Here is a 17,289-nt window from a genome sequence, read left to right as displayed (position 1 = left end):
GTGGCTTCGGTCACTCGGGAAAGAAGGAAGAAATTTACCCTTCAGGGTACAAATTATGGTTCATTTGAATAAGAACTAGAATAAAGGGTTTGATAAAAGGATGTGCAGCAGTAATGAGTGAAATACTTTATGTATTTATTGTTTCCTCTGTTTTTTCTTTATATGTTTGCACCATAAGCTCTCATTTGATGTGGACTTGAAATAATGTATGATATGCTTATTGTAATGTGAATATTTTTATTTATGAAATTTGCTCTGTTTTTACTTTGTTGAAACAGAATTATATATAAATGTTTTTAAAAAAATGGATTGCAGAACCTGGAGTTGGTCAACAAATTGTTCACTTGGTATTTCAGCACCACCATACAATCATATTCTCAAAGTTATTTTTTAATATAGTACCAAAATCATCTGTGTATTTCTACTATATGAAATCTTTGTTTTATCTTCAAATACAAATCACTTATCTTAAATAGCTGGATATTGAACATATTCTCTCCTCCTGACTTGAGTTTTGTCAGTGTAGCATATAGGTTAGAGTTACAGCCTCAGCACCCTAAGGTTGTTGATTCAAACCCCATGCTGCCCCTTGTGACCCTAGGCAAGCTAGCTAGAAACATGATGGCAGATAAAGGCCAAATGGTCCATCTAATCCAGTGGTCTCAAACTTGCGGCCTGGGGGCCACATGCGGCCCGCCAGGTACAGTTTTGCGGCCCACGGTCTGTACTAGTGCTGCCCGCTCATTGCAGCGTCCTCTGGCTTCCCCCCCTGGCCTCCCGCTCTTACCCTCAGATAATAATCGCAACCTACTGAAAGGATTGCCGGTGCTGTAGCAATCCTTGAAGGCTGCTGTCCTCAGCATCACGTTCCCTCTGCTGCGATCCTGCCCCTGATGTCAGAGGAGGGGCGAGACTGCTGAGGAGGAAACATGCTGCGGAGGCCAATGGCAGCCTGCGAGGAACGCTACAGCACCAACAATACTCTCTGCAGGCTGCGATAATTAGCTGAAATTAAGACCGGGAGGCTAGGGGGGAAGCTGGAGGATGCTGCAAAGAAGGGGGGAACTTGCAGGCCTTCGGGGGGGGGGGTTAAATTTATAAACTATACCTTATGCAAAATTGTCATTTCTTTAATAAGACATTAACTATTTTTTCTGCGGCCCACCAAATACCTACAAATCCACAATGTGGCCCTGCAAAGGGTTTGAGTTTGAGACCACTGATCTAATCTGTCCATTCGCAGTAACCATTATCTCTTTCTCTCTCTGAGAGATCCCACTTAATCCTCCATTGCCCCAGGTACATTAGATAGATTGTGAACCTATCGGGACAGATAGGGAAAATGCTTGAGTACCTGATTTGAAAACTATTCTGAGCTCCTTTGGGAGGATGGGCTAAAAAATTGATTGAATTAATGAATAAATAAATAAAAGTCAATAAATCCAGTGCATGGTTTATATGTTTTTCATATAATATATGAAAGAAGACAACCACCGTAACACATGGGAGATATGTGTGCTAATACCTCTTGAGTAATATCATCCCATACCAACAGAGTCCTAAATTAATCCCATTGGATAGCATATAGTTATGAGATCATGATTGTTGCTCTGAGTAGGAAAAACACTGTGGGAGTAATTCTGTAAAGAAAGCACCAAAATTTAGGCACCAGGAATGCAATATTTTATTTATTTATTTAAAAATTTATATCCGGCATATCCAACAATTCTATGCGGGTAACAACTGATATAAAAAAAACCCAAACAAACTCAATATACTGCCCGGCCTTGTTGGATTAGGCCGGTTTACAAATTAACAATTATAAACTACAAAAGAAAAAAGAACTCCATTAATAAAACAGGAAAGACCTAATCACACACATTCCAAGAACTCACTCATCCTATCATACTACATCCCCAATACTAAAAGCATGTGGTATTATTTACAGCTAATAAAAGTGTCCCTGGAGCATGACCCGATCTTTCTACAATGAGGATGACAAATCAAATGCCATTTGAAAAAAACATTTAGGGCTCCTTTTACAAAGCCGCGTTAGCGGTTTAACGCGCGTAATAGTGGGCGCTAATTTGCCGGCTGCGCTAGCTGCTACCAACTCCTCTTAAGCAGGCAGTAGTTTTTCAGCTAGCGCAGGAGTTAGAGCATGCTAAACATGTGCGTGCAATAAAGCCGCTAACGCGGCTTCGTAAAAGGAGGTCCTAATCTTTTTATAACTGATTATGGCCCAAAGTTCTTTCAGTAGGCTGTTCCTCAAGTTCAGAGCTAACCAGAAGAATGCTCTTTTTTCCTGGTACCTGCCCAGTGTGCCATTGTGAAATGTGGAGACAACAGTCTAAAATCTTGCAAGGACTCAAGGCAACTGGCAGGCATATACAATGATGTCCACCTACTAAAATAGTAAGGCCCATGTTCCCATAAAGCCTTGCGTGTTAAACAGAGCCATTTAAATTTGCACCTAATACAATGGTATGTATGCATGTATGTTTAAAGATTCAAAAATATCACTCCAAAACAAAAGCACCACACAAGCCAAGAAAGCTAGCTTATTACTTAAGCGTAAGAAAAGCCTCAGACAACCGGAGAGGTGTACCCACACTCTTTCACCAAAGCATCATAGGCAAAAAACTTTCGCACAAGGTTAAAGTTAGCAGGTGGGAGCAAAAAATAGCCGAGAATGATTAATGGTAAAAACCACTGAATACAAACAGGCCAGGCCGACGATCGTTTCGTGGCCGGTAACCACTGCTTCAGGGCCTTAGCGCCAAATCCAGGCTACTGATAGCAGTGGTTACCGGCCACGAAGCGATCGTCGGCCTGGCCTGTTTGTATTCAGTGGTTTTTACCATTAATCATTCTTGGCTATTTTTTGCTCCCACCTGCTAACTTTAACCTTGTGCGAAAGTTTTTTTCCTATGATGCTTTGATGGAAGAGTGTGGGTACACCTCTCCGGTTGTCTGAGGCTTTTCTTACGCTTAAGGAATAAGCTAGCTTTCTTGGCTTGTGTGGTGCTTTTGTTTTGGAGTGATATTTTTGAATCTTTGTACTATACCTCCCTGGTTTTTTGTTGGTTTTTTTTTTGCATGTATGCTTACACATATGCACATAAAAGCCAATATTCCATTTGTGCACTATTCTATAATCTGGTGCCTATATGTGATGGTGTGTAGTTTGACAGTGGGCATACATATGGGCAGAGTTTAGGTGGGGTATGGACAGTGCACAGTCATGCATGTAAATTGTAGACTACTGTAATTTACATTCATTTTAAAAACAATTTAAGCTCAAGCATTTACTCCAGCTCTAAGGGTGGCATATGTTCGTGTCTAATGTAAACATGCAAATATACCTGGGTACATTGGTGCCTATTTTCCTGTACAAAAGGGGCTCCACATAGGCATTCTCTAGGTGACATAAATGTACTGCAGGCACATCTTTATAGAATTGCCTTTCACCTGCTCATTCTATACTATCTCCTTCCCAGAACTCATTATGGGCCCAATATTCAAAGGATTTATGCTCCTAACTTTGAGAGTTAAACTTATAAAATTTACTAGGGCTAAGTGTATCACCTTATACTCAAATGGAGAAATATTCAGCCCATGGATCTCAGAGCTGCAGGCTAAATTAACTCTGGATATTCAATGCTGAGTATCTGTATATGTTCGCAAACCGGTGCCCAGTTAACTCTACACATAAAGTTAGGCCAACCCTTTTTAGCTGTTCTAATTTTATTCGCTTACTTAGCTGGTTAGCAGACCGAACATTGGGTCCTAGCATGCTTTTTCAGAGATGGACAACAAATCACATTAAAACAAAATTCAGTTTTAATAAAAGCCCTAACGCTTAATGTCAAGTTTGTCTCTCAAAACATTTAACAAAAGCTATAGCTTGCAATACATTTGTCTGGATATATAGCCATGGTTCTCAATTCATTTGAGTACTTCTAAAAGGCCATTATGTCTCGATATCCACCACAATATGGAAACTGGCACTTAAATCAAAACAACCTAAGGCCAGTAGAAGAGAGCAATAAATTTACAACTCACGGATATTTGTAAATAAGATATTCTTTACTTGATTTTGGGAAGCACAGTGTTATCGGTGGTATCTTGACTGTTTTTCTCAGATTTGGGTGATCACAGTCTACTAGGTGTATATGGCATTCTCGGTTGTAATATGAAAATGGTTACAGCCTTTAGAATCCTGCATAGTTTCTGAGATCTGATAGATTCAGGTTCACTCAGAGTGGTGTTACTGGGGATATCACAGTCATACTACACTGCACATATTGAGTTAGTTTATCTTATGTGATTTTGAGTAACCAGGAGAATATGATGCCCTTGTTAAGAATAATTTGCTTATAATTTCATCCTTCTGGTACATATACCCCTCCCCCCTTTACTAAACCGTAGTAAAGGTTTCTATCGTGGCTTGGAGTGCTAAATACTCTGATGCTTCTCCAATGCTCATAGAATTCCTATGAATGTCACAGCAGCGTTGGAGCATTTAGTGCCCCAAGCCACTGTAGAAACCTCTAGTATTGCTTAGTAAAATAGGGCCTTAGAGCATATGTTGAAAAGCCCTCCCACCAGAAGAAGGACTGAAAGGAAGCCTTTTGTGAGCCTGAAACCTCAGACAATGTTTGTAAACTTTGGGACAATCTGTCACCTAGCACTACCACCAGAACTGGACCATGACAAGTTAAAAAAAATTTTTTTTAATATTGAATAAAGGTTATGCTGAAATACTTTCACTTCACGTACTCTCCTACTTCTCATAGCTTAACCCTTTTAGACGGCTTACCAAATCCTTCAGGTACATTTTGGCCACAATACACCATTTCTACCTATTTAAATTTTAGTGTGCAGTCTCTTTGCTACTGCAGTAATGAGTGCAGCCCCCTTGCCGCTACCATCTTCAGACAGCAGGAAAGTCACGTTGCACTTCGGAGCCAGGTCTGCCACAGTTTCTTTTAAAATCCTGGAGAAACTAAATTTGAGGCAAAATTAGTGCAGCCATGTTTTCTACTTGACTCCTGTATTTCTTCACAAAAGAGCGACGAGAAATCTCTAAATCCTGACCCCTGATTCTATATAGATTATCAAAATATGAATGTGGATCATAGATCCACATGCAAACTAATTAGTTAATATGTAATTAATCAATAATTGGTGTCAATTAGCACTCATTTGGGTTTGCCAGTGAATCTGCCCTTTGCCTTATTCTATACAATGTGCGCTTAAATGTTATAGCATGCAACTTAAAAAGAAAGCATGACTATGAGAGGGGACATTATCGAAACATTCAAGGTACTGAAGGGAATAGACTTAGTAGATAAGGACAACTTGTTCACCCTCTCCAAGGTAGAGAGGATGAGAGGGCACTCTCTAAAATTGAAAGGGGATAGGTTCCGTACAAACATAAGGAAGTTCTTCTTCACCCAGAGAGTGGTAGAAAACTGGAATGCTCTTCTGGAGTCTGTCATAGGGGAAAACACCCTCCAGGGATTCAAGACAAAGTTCCTGCTAAACCAGAATGTACGCAGGTAGGGCTAGTCTCAGTAAGGGCGCTGGTCTATGACCAGAGGGCCGGCGCGTGAACGGACTGCTGGGCACGATGGACCACTGGTCTGACCCAGCAGCAGCAATTCTTATGTTCTTATGTAACTACGGCATTATAACTATTGAGAATGGTCTCAATAAACATCAACAATCATTCTGAAGAAAGGAAAAGGATCTCAGCAACCCAAAAAGACATATAAATAAAATATTTTAAGTCTGTATATCATGGGTTCCATTCTCTTTCATTGATCCTACAAGAACCTCTCAAATTTACAATCAAAAGATTACTCTCCAGTACTTTGATTATTTATGGGCTGAAAGAATTAACTCAACAAAATAAATGCTTCTTTTAGCACTTAACTTAATTTGAAGATTTTAACTCAAACTTGCATTCATTTTGAGTGCAATGTTATATGTGACAGTTCATGTATTATTGTCGCAAATTAAGAGACTGCATTGAAATTATGACACTTGAGAAATTTTGAGACTGCGTTCACATTATCAATCAATGTCATATTGAAATCTTGACATATGGTTTTTTGAATGCCAGATAATCCTTGCGATGACAGTGGCAAAACCGGGTCCCATCAGGAGATCTTTGTTCATTGCAAATTTGAGTTAAATAATCTTCAAATTAAGTTAAGTACTAAAGAAGTATTTATTTTGTTGAGTTAATTCTTTCAGCTCAAAAATAAAGTGCTGGAGATTGATCTTTTGATTGTAAATTTGAGAGGTTTTTGTAGGATCGATGAAAGACAATGGAGGCTATGATATACAGATTAAAAATATTTAATTTATATGTCTGTTTGGGTTGCTGAGATCCTTTTTCTCTCTTCAGAATGATTGTTGATGTTTATTGAGACCATTCTTGTTTGTGGTTATAGTACATATTTGGGGTCTCTTTATCTTATTTTGGTGACTTATAGTGCTAGCCAGGGGCATTCCTAGAAATGCGGCAGACTGAATTCACGAGCGGACAAGGCCGAAGCAGCCTGTTTAGCATGCTGCCAGCCCAACGCTGCATAGGGGGGCAAGTAAGGCTTGCGGTGGTGTACTGATGGGAGGGAGGGAAGGAAGGATGGGAATTTGGCTGCGTGGCGGGTGTGGGTGCTTGGGAGGGTGGGTAGTGCTTGCTCAAAGGTTCTGCTGCACAAGGATTGGGAGGGAGGGAAGGGAAGGGAAACTGCCGGCGAATCCCAGGACTAGGGCTTATTTTCAGGGGTAGGGTTTATATTAAGACCTACCCCAAAAATCCTGCTAGGGCTGATTTTCAGGGTAGGCCTTATTTTCGGGGAAACATGATAGTACTCTATAAACAGTGGCATAGCGAGGGTGTATGGTGCCCTTCCCTTGCCCTCATCTCTGCCCCCCACTCCTTCCTGCTGCGTATATGCCCCCTTCCCTCCCCCTCCCCCTCTAGCTGTTAACCACTGCGAGCAACAAGAATATGAACGTACTCCTTGCAATCCTGTCGGCTCTCCCTCCGATGTCACTTCCTGTATGCGGCAATTGGAAGTGACATCAGGGGGAGAGATGATGCGGTCGCAAAGAGCATATTGAAGTTGCTGCTTGCGGCGGTGAAGAACCAGAGGCACGGAGGAAGGGAAGGAGGTGCGCGTGTGGCAAGGGGAGGAGGGGGAAGAGGCAGAGGGACAGAGAGGAAGAGGGGTGCCAGCACCCCCACCAACATGGCGCCCGGGGTGGACCCCCCCCCCCCTAACTATGCCACTGTCTATAAAGGCATTCTGTGCAAAGCCCCCTTTGCAAAATATTAGTTTAGCACAGATCTTACTGGTGCCTAATTCTGGGCCCATTTAAAGAGTTACCCCCTGAGTTTTTTATACTTAACCTTATTGTCCACCTACAGCCCTCTGCTCAACGTCTCAAAACCTCTTAACGATCCCCTCTTTAAAGCACATCAATCCTATTAGATCTAATAATTTTGCTGTAACTGCCCCTTCTCTTTGGAAAGCCATCCCTAACCATCTTTCTTTAGAAGTATCTTTTTTCATTTTAAAAACAAGTTCAAAACATTCTTATTTCAAGATGCTTTGGATACCTAACTGCCCTTATTAGGGCTAAACTTTCTCTGATAATATTTATTCAGATCCCTCTCCTAACGTATCTTTCCTTTTATGTTCACTTGACTCTGATTCTTGTAGTTCTCATTTTTCCCTCTTGTTCCTGTTTGTCTAAAGTTTGTGCATTATTTGTCTTACCAACTCCCCATGCAGTACGTCTAAGTTGGCCCACATCCTGCCCAAATACTACCCTGACCACTCCTCCAGATACGGCACTTTCAGCTCTGGGTGCATAGCGGCATTCAGAGGCATACGAAATACTGGTACACATCCAGAAAGTTGGTTTGGTTATCGACACTAGGATGTCCTGTCTATTAGGACACCAAAGTGCTGACTTAGGCGGGTTTTTTGATGTTTTAAAGTTTTGATTATGAGCCCCATAGGGTAGGCAAATCTTATAAATGCCCCTTTTGTGATAAAAACACCCATCCCCCGTTTTGCCCATCAAAATGACTTAGAAAATTATCCTCCCTGTCTATTTTTATGAAAAGCTGGTAAGATTCACTTACTGTGGATGCAGCTTGTACAGAGTCCCGTCCACACCAACAGTGATATCCAGATGGTGTAATCCTCTGTTTTCCCTGATCTTATCCACGATAGCAGCCATTGCAGCACCACAGAGCTGGGCAGCTCTCTTAGAAACTATGCCACACACTTCTTTTACAATAACACTGTCATTACAGGTGCTATCCAGGCCTAGCTGCTGTAGAATATTTCTTACCTGAAGCAGGGCTAGCCGGTCACTGCATCAATATAAAAAGAAGCACAGCAGAGCTTACAGGTCAGACAATCCATTGTGAAGCACAGAACATCCAGTCAAATTACTAAAAGGCTAAAGATGGCTGCTCTATTCACAAATGACTGAAATATGAAAAGTGCACTTAAAGTCAATCAGTTTATAAAATCTTTAATCTGTAAAAATAAAATGGATTAATCCACCCATAAATGTGAAAAACACAACCAATAATATGAGGAAAGACTAAAACGGTTAGGGCTCTTCAGCTTGGAAAAGAGACGGCTGAGGGAAGATATGATTGAAGTCTACAAAATCTGAGTGGAGTAGAACAGGGACAAGTGGATCGATTTTTCACTCCGTCAAAAATTACAAAGACTAGGGGACACTCAATGAAGTTACAGGGAAATACTTTTTTATTTATTTATTTATTTATAAGTTTTCAAATTATTTAACAAGCATATCATCTTGTAAAGAAAAGTGCGATCAAGAAAACATAACATTAATTATTTTCAAACTTGAAAATAAACCAAAGCTACATGAAAATAATAATATATTCTTCAACTTAATCCCACACTAGTCCTCAAAACTGGATCCAAGATTTAAGGATTAGGAGTGAATACAATACAATAACAGTCAAACCAAATCACATTATCTGTTGCTGAAAGAGAGCTTAAATTATTATTTAGACACAGATATTTCTCCTTTTTCAAGGCGCTTCGTAGAAAGGAAAGCAGTCAAATGAGCCGGTTCAAAGAAAATATATTTAAAAGTACTATATCTGATTACACATTTACAAGGGTATCTAAGAAAAAAGAAACCCCCTATCTGGATCACACCTGGTTTCAATAATAAAAATTCCCTCCTTCTTCTCTTTTGAGTTTCTCTCGAAACATCAGGAAAACCAGGGAAATACTTTTAAAACCAATTGGAAGAAATATTTTTTCACTCAAAGAATAGTTAAGCTCTGGAACGCGTTGCCAGAGGATGTGGTAAGAACAGATAGCGTAGCTGGTTTTATTATTGCTTGCCCTGGTAATTTTAGGGCATTAAAGGTTAGCGCTTCATTTCATGCATCAGCACACAATATCTGGGTATTGTCCAGAGTGCTCATTTTAATATTAATGACCTCGTTGCACTACATTTACATATTATTATCAGAGGATGCTATGAAGCACAGAGAAGACCATGCAGAACCATTATGTGCATCAGGAACTAAAATATTTTGGGCTAGATTCACCAAAGCCCCCTTACCTGTCCGATCCTGTTCCAATCCGTTTCTGAGTCTTGCTGGACGACCCATTCACTAAAGGCTCCCCATGCAAATGACCTAATCGGAAACACGCCCACAAGTGATCCCACGGATCGCTGAAGACCAATCGCAATGCATGCGCAGACCATCATTGATGGTTGTACATGCGATCTGCGCATGCACTGCTATTCTGCACTAGCGAGGTCAAAACAAAGGGGGGAGGGGTGGTGAAGTAATGGCAGGCAAAGGCATTCATGGTCAAGGGCTGAGCCAGGCCCAATCTCATATTCCGACAGGACTCGCTGCAGCCTCTTTTAAAAAAAGTCAGGGGGTGGGGGGGGAACTGCCATTCTACGGAACTGAACACGAAACCCACCCCGACTCTCCTGCTCTCTGCTGCCCTTCCCTGCAGTGTGAGCCCGTGGTTTTAAAGTGGGGTTGCACTGCGGGGAAGGGCGGCAGAGAGCAGGAGAGTCGGGGCAGCACTTTTCTCCACAGATGCAAAGGTTTAGTGGACGGAGAGGCAGGCTTTTGAAAAGCAGATTGCGTCGGGAGGAGCATCTGCGCGTGCTGAAGTGTGGTTTCTAGAATCAGGGCCTTAGCACTCTGGGCCATGGTAGAAACCTTTACCGCGGTTTAGTAAAAGGGGTTCTAAATCAGTTCCTTATATCATATTTCTAAGTCACATATGATTTTTTTTTTGTTTCAATTTCTGATGAACACATTCACACAGTTCCTATTTATTGAAACATTCCATTAGAACAATATCAATAAAATATAACATCATCTAATATTTTTCTTACCTTTCAATCTGTGATATAAATTTGGTTTCAAATATTTCTTTTGTTCTTAGTCTCTCTGAAATCTGACCTCTGAACAGCAGGCCGTGTTTGGTTAATTCGATCAGAATTTGCCTTACAACTTCACCCATATACATTCCACTGATCATTTTTTCAAACCTAGCATAGAAAGAAAATACCCAATATGAGGAAACCATCTTCAGCATGGAGTCAACACCATCAGTGCACTACTCACAGAATCCGCAGACCCAGGGAACAGCACCAGTAATAACAAATAATATTTTAAAGATCTGAAGGAAATATATACACTTGAAAAACAGGAAGTCTGGTTCAAAATTTCACAAGTTGGAAATTGTACACTTTGGGCTAGATTCAGTAAATGGTGCTTAAAAAAATGTCACAAAAAAAGGCACAACAAAGGAATCGTGAGGATGACATGTCAATAATTCAGCCATGGGTGTAAAGTTCAGTTCACTTGTGACTTTCAGCTTTGCTTTGGACACCAGCTATTTTCCTGCTTACTTCTAAATTTGATCTGTATTGAATGCTCTATTTATGTGATAGAACTACCAGCCATTCAGACACTTGTAAAGGCATAGATGCTGAAACACTGTCAGTGTCGAATTTTCGAGTCCTCTCACTACTACTATCAATAAAGTGAACTTTGAACTTTACACCCAACATGTCATCCTTTGTTGTGCCTTGATTGTCTCGTTGTTGAGGCCTTCTTGGGCTCCCTTTTTGGTGTCTTCACACCACACACACACAAAAAAAATCCAGACAGAGCGCTATTCTATAAATGGTATACCGAGTTGGGCACCATTTATAACTTAGAGCTGGTTTCCACACGAAACTTTGGGCACGAGAATTTACACCAACTGAAACCTGGCATAAATCTTGGTGCATAAATTAGGTGTAACTCTCCAGAATTCAGTAATACTGCTCACATCTTCAGTGAACACCCTCGATCTGCCCATGCTCCCTTTTGAGTTGCACGCTATAAAATTTGTGCACAGATCTCTATAGAGTAGCACTTAGCAAGACGCACGCAAATCTAAATGGTTGCTAATTAATGTCAATAGCAGCCAATTATTAATGAATGAATGAATTTTATTTATTTGATTAATTTTATATCCCGTTCTCACCAACGAGCTCAGAACGGATTACAAGGTTAACATACATAATGTGTGGACACAGAGATTGAGAATTGACATAAGTACAGTGGTCTTAGGTCATTTTGGTTTGACATATTCAGAGGGTCAAAGTTAGTATACAATCTGATCATTTTAAGTTAACATACAGTTGTTCTCTTCAGCTAACTTACACAGATGTTAATTATGGGAAGAGGTATATTTTTGTTGCTCTTCTAAAGTTCAGGAGCCCATTAAGCAATCTAATGTGTGTGGAGCGGGGGGGGGGAGGGAGTTGGTTAGGTATGAAGTGGGAGTAGGAACAACGTCTGGCAGTTTGGATTTGGAGGGCGTGCCCAAGTGGTATTTGCAGATGTGTTTCCTCCTGGGAACAGAGAGGTGCGTTTGGGGTGTATGGAGGAAGTTTGGCTGATACATAGACTTGTATATGCTATTACTAAGCCCTTGAAGATACAGCGTTTGGCGATAGGTAACTAATGGGCTGATGATAGTACAGCTGAGACGTTAGTTACGCATGCATCTCAGAACAGTGCACAATTTTGTGCAAGGATATTTGAGTGCCATTTATAGAGTCCAGGGGTTTCTGACACAATGGCATATCTTCCCTTATACTATTCATGGACTCAGGCATGTCTGTATGGAGGTCCTGGTGGTGAGCGATGTCGTAAAGTATGTCTCTGTGTACCAGGAATTGGGTGAGTTAGTGGAAGAAGGCATATATGATATCTGTGTGTTGTGACTCACAATACAAGGCTGTTCTAAGTGCTGTGTGGCTATACAGGGCATATGAGTGGTGAGGGTGCCAAAATTGTTTCCTGTCCTTGGCTGCAATGCAGTAGGCAGATGGGGACAACAGGAGGCATGTTGCACAGATCCGGTATAGTCCTGTGGAGATGCATAACAATTATGTATATATCTGAATGGCGTATTTACTTTATAAAGAGTGGATATATGTATCTCTAAGGATGTCTGGCAAGAGTGTGTGTGTGTGTGTGTGTGTGTGAGAATCTGGGTGGTGTGGCATGGGATGGGATGGGATATTGGCTGGGAAGAAGCATGGTGGGAGACTTTATGTTACTGTGTGAGTGTCTAATGAAGGAATCGTATGTGGTGGGTGGATTGGGATGTTGAGTTGTTTGGGAGTAGCATGGGTATTTGATGTGGTATAGAGTTATATGGAAATATGCATAGGATTGTTTTCACTCTTCTTTCACCTCCTCCACTTATCTTTTCCCCTTTCTCTCTCTATTTTTCTCAGGACCCAGTTCCAGTTTTCATTAAATCTGTACTCATAGTAGCCCACAGTGGCACACCTGGCGGGATGGATCACCCCCTCCTGTGGCCAGAGCACCCTTCTCCTCCAAGCAGTGGGAGGGTATGTGGAATGGTTGCATGGCTTTTGGCTCTTCTGGTCCCCTTCCCCAGAACAGGAAGCTGGCTTCAGATGGGCTGAAGGTTGGTGAAGCTGATGGCTATGCACATGCAGATCTAGCCTCATGACTACTCCAGCACCCCCAACTTCTCACACTCGGGTTAGACTGCCCCTGCCCTTGGTATGCTACTGGTAGCCCATCTCTTTTGGTACCACAGGATTTGTCCCTCTGTGGTACACTTCCTCACTGCAATTCTAGCACCAGAAAGCCACCTGTTCTGGTGCCAGAGAGCTTGGGCCACCTGTGGCTAGATCTCCATTCTTCAGGCTACTTGATATTTTTCCTGGTGATAAAGGCTGATCTGTCACCATGCAGAATCTTTCCAGCTTCACTGATAGATTTGTGTGCACATGTGAACACAAACCTGTGCACACAAGAGGAATGAACAGACATACCGACCTCTTCAATAGGCATTATCACTTCAGTCAAACATACCTTAAAAATCACATTATTCTAAATGGTCATATTAAATAGAGATTTTGTACTCCTCATACTCTCAAGCAGTGTTAATGATCCCTACCTCTGCTTTCCAGAATTCAGTGACCCTTCATCCACTTGTTGGTCATACTTTGTCCTGATATCGTCGAGACAGCCATTGTCACCAAATCCTCCCCACTCTGTGTTGATGCACATTCGCTCTTCCTTTCCTTCCATATATTCTATGTTTTTCATCTCTTCCATGTAGCACACGTTAGTACCAGTACCTAGAAGGAAAAAAAGTCCAGCCATTATCTGACACTGAAACTCCTGTAGGCCGCTACACTTTTTGAAGGTATGAATAAACATGTGGAAAAAGGTAACCAAGTTGATGTAGAAAGCTTTTAAGAAAGCTTTTGATGAAACCCCTCATAAGAGAGTTTTGAAAAAAATTAAAAAGCCATGGGATAGATTATGAGCCTACTAGAGCCTAAAAAAAGTACATGCATATGTAAACCACTTTGGTTGTATTCACAGAAAGGCATTTCCATGACCCTTGACTAGGGTTACCGGACGTCCGGATTCTCCCGAACATGTCCAGACGGCTTTTCAAAACCCAACACTTTGCCCGGGTTTTGAAAAGTTTCCAGCTAGCAGCGATGTCGGGACAGCATCTGCACATAAGTGGATGCAATGCGGTGATGTCACACGCCTGCGTGTGATGTCATCACGTCACACCGGCGCATGCACAGATGCCCTCCCGACAAGCGACCAGGTTGAGGGGCAGGGCTGGGGGCAAAATAGGGCGTGACTCAGTCCGAATGGGGTGGGCCTGGGGGCGGGCCATGGGTCTTGATTTTCATTTCCAAAAATCCGGTAACCCTACCCTTGATCCATGAGGCAATGTTCTGTTACAGATTTGGAATTCGTTAAAAGATGGAAAACAGAAAGTAGAGCTAAATGAATAATTTCTCTTAAGGGGCAGATTCTCAAAACTAAAATATGCCTTTAACGTGCTTTAAGTCATGCATCTGAGCTCTGTACCGATTGCAGTGGGGGGAGAGGTGATTCAGTGGGAGACCTATTAGAAGTAAATTGCAGTAGTCTAAGCGTGAGATTATGAGAGTATGGACAAGGGTCCGGCTAACGTGCTCAGAAAGGATGGGGGCAAATTTTGGCGGTGTTGTAGAGATAGAAGCGACAGGTTTTCGGAGTCTGTTGGATATGCGTAGCAAATGAAAGGGCGGAGTCGAAGATGACTCCAAGGTTTCGAGCAGAGGAAACTACACTATTCAAGTTTTCAAGTTTCAAGTTTATTAAATTGTTTGATTAAACGCTTTTCCAATTTCAAAGCGTTTTACAAAAATAAAAACAGAATTTAAAAACAAAACTAACTTATACATAATGTTCTACTACACGAACGAGGGTAACATCCTTAGGACAAGAAGAAAACTAGAAACAGTGGGAAAATGGGGAAGAAATACAATTTTTGTTTAAAGAAAACATAAAAGGAAAACACAATAGGGAGATAAGGAAAATAAAAAGGCCAAAAAATGTCATTGGAAAAGTATAAAGGTTTATAATTAAGGGAAAAGAAGTTAACTGATATTATCCTTTCTACATCAGAAGTAATCATAATGTATACAAATTGACGCTAAACTGGAAGCAATTTGCTGCACTGAGATTAGCAGTTTCTTTCCTTGTGCCCTATAAACCACTTCACCAGGGAAATCCTTATTGTGCTTAATGTGTAACGTGTGTTGAGCTTGGATTTGGAAAGGTGAATAAGCAAATATGAGACAATTGACAGTGAATATGGAAATAAAAGGCATTCCACTATTTGGGCTCTATTCATTCTGCCATTGATTAATAGCAGTACAACCATTTTTTTTTTTTATACAGAAATGTTTTAGAGCTCTGCAAAGGGACTTAGTCTTTATTATATCTGTCCTTTCATAGCTGTTTATCTCAAACAGGATCTTACCCACAATAAGACCAACTTCACAGTCTGGATCTTCATAGGCACATGTCATCATTGTCCCAACCGTATCATTGACAACTGCCACAATGTCCAGGTCAAACTCCTGCAGTGGGACACACACGTCAGTCATGAATTCTGGGCACAACTGGCAGAATGGGCCTCATTGGATTTGTGGAGAGTAATTAATAACGGGCCCAGCGCAAGCCCATTTTAGGTCAGTTTGATAAAGACAAATAATGTAGATGCCTATTTGTTTTTAGATATCACACGTACATTGCAGGTGCGGACATTAACACCGGCTCTGGAGCATGTGTGTCAGCATTTATAAGGGCCAATGTTCAGACTAGAGAATGACATGGGGACAATTTTGTCCCCGTCCCATCCCCATGAGTTTTGTCGCTGTTCCTGTCCTTGCCCCATTTCTCTAAGCTCTGCCTTAACTGCACAAGCCTCAAACACTTAAGATTTTAAAGTGTTTGAGGCTTGTGCAGATGAGGACGGAGCTTAGGCATTGGTGGATGAGGCATTATGACATCACAGTCTGAGCTTTAGAATGTTGCTACTTATGATTTTAAAGTGTTTGAGGCTTGTGCAGATGAGGACGGAGCTTAGGCATTGCTGGATGAGGCATTATGACATCACAGTCTGAGCTTTAGAATGTTGCTACTTATGATTTTAAAGTGTTTGAGGCTTGTGCAGATGAGGACGGAGCTTAGGCATTGGTGGAATGAGGCATTATGACATCACAATCTGAGCTCTAGAATATTGCTACTTATGATTTTAAAGTGTTTGAGGCTTGTGCAGATGAGGACAGAGCTTTCAGGAATGGGGCAGGGACAGGAAAAGAACTCTAATCTAATCTAGTATTTGTGTGTTGCGCATACCTAAACAGGCTCTAGGCGACTTGAGGAAAGGAAGGGGAAACAAGGTGGCCTGGGGGCTTTGGGCTTTGGTTTTGTGGTCTGATCCTGCTAGGCCACGGGAATAATGCTGCTTGAGAGATGGCATACAATCAGTGTTATTCCTTTAAGATGGGATTCAGCAACTTGCAGTACTGGGAATCCTGCGGGGCATCAAGGTGTGGTAAAAGGTGACACTTTGACACACCTTGATGAATTCCCCCCCTAAGTGGCTTTCAAGTAGTGTTTCATGTTCCAGTTTTAGGCGAATTAAGTAAGGTCAGGTGCTTAAGATGATCTTAGAAGAATTAATTGTCAAAGAGTGAAGTTTTCAGCTTCTTTCGGAATTGGGTATGGGTGGTTTCCGTTCTTATAGTCTCTGTGAGATCGTTCCAGATTTTGACTCCGAGGAAGGTGAACGTGGACTGGACGATTCTTTTGTACTTGACAGGACGGGACTGGAACATGAGCTCCTGCGGGGCTGGGGAAAAATTTGTCCCTGTGTCATTCTCTAATTCAGACTGCAGGAGGCAGCCTGGCCACCTCTCATGATTGGTGGTAAGCCCAGATATTCAATGCCATGGCCTTATCCAGCCAACAGCATTGAATTTCCGGGTTAAATGCAGCCTTAGAGACTTTTATATTCTTCGGCTGGCTAAGGCATAGTGGCTACAGATGGATCTGCTTTTTAAGTGGGTCTACCTGGCTGCTAGATCTAGCTGGTCAGGCAATACATTTTGGTGGTGATCAGCTATGTTGTGTGACATAGCCAGCTATCTCTTCCTGAATATCGGCGGTTAGCTGGCTCAGCGGTATTTAGCCAGCTAAGAGCTGGGAGAGTGTGGCGCAGTGGTTAAAGCTACAGCCTCAGCACCCTTGAGGTTACAGGTTCACTCATGCTGCTCCTTGTGACCCTGGGCAAGTCAATTAGGCCTCCTTTTACTAAGGTGCGCTAGCGTTTT

The 17,289-nt window shown here is 41.7% G+C and overlaps 1 protein-coding gene across 2 annotated transcripts in view; it reads right to left on the bottom strand.

Annotated features, from left to right (window-relative positions):
• Positions 1-3,073: 3,073 nt before the first annotated feature.
• LOC117359850 (hexokinase HKDC1-like) overlaps positions 3,074-17,289 on the bottom strand; it is an 83,588-nt gene continuing 69,372 nt past the window's right edge. For both annotated transcript variants that reach the window (XM_033943226.1, XM_033943228.1), the window contains exons 14-18: positions 15,432-15,531; positions 13,551-13,734; positions 10,450-10,605; positions 8,171-8,404; positions 3,074-5,008 (exon numbers count right to left, since the gene is read on the bottom strand). In XM_033943226.1, coding sequence (XP_033799117.1) covers positions 4,870-5,008; positions 8,171-8,404; positions 10,450-10,605; positions 13,551-13,734; positions 15,432-15,531 — 813 coding nt within the window. In that variant the 3' untranslated portion in view covers positions 3,074-4,869. The remainder of the gene's footprint in view (positions 5,009-8,170; positions 8,405-10,449; positions 10,606-13,550; positions 13,735-15,431; positions 15,532-17,289) is intronic.

The sequence above is a fragment of the Geotrypetes seraphini genome, chromosome 4 (assembly GCF_902459505.1).
Source record: "Geotrypetes seraphini chromosome 4, aGeoSer1.1, whole genome shotgun sequence".
NCBI lineage: Eukaryota > Metazoa > Chordata > Amphibia > Gymnophiona > Dermophiidae > Geotrypetes > Geotrypetes seraphini.
The sequence above is the reverse complement of the archived record's forward strand: the minus strand, read 5'-3'. Positions and strand labels throughout refer to the sequence as shown.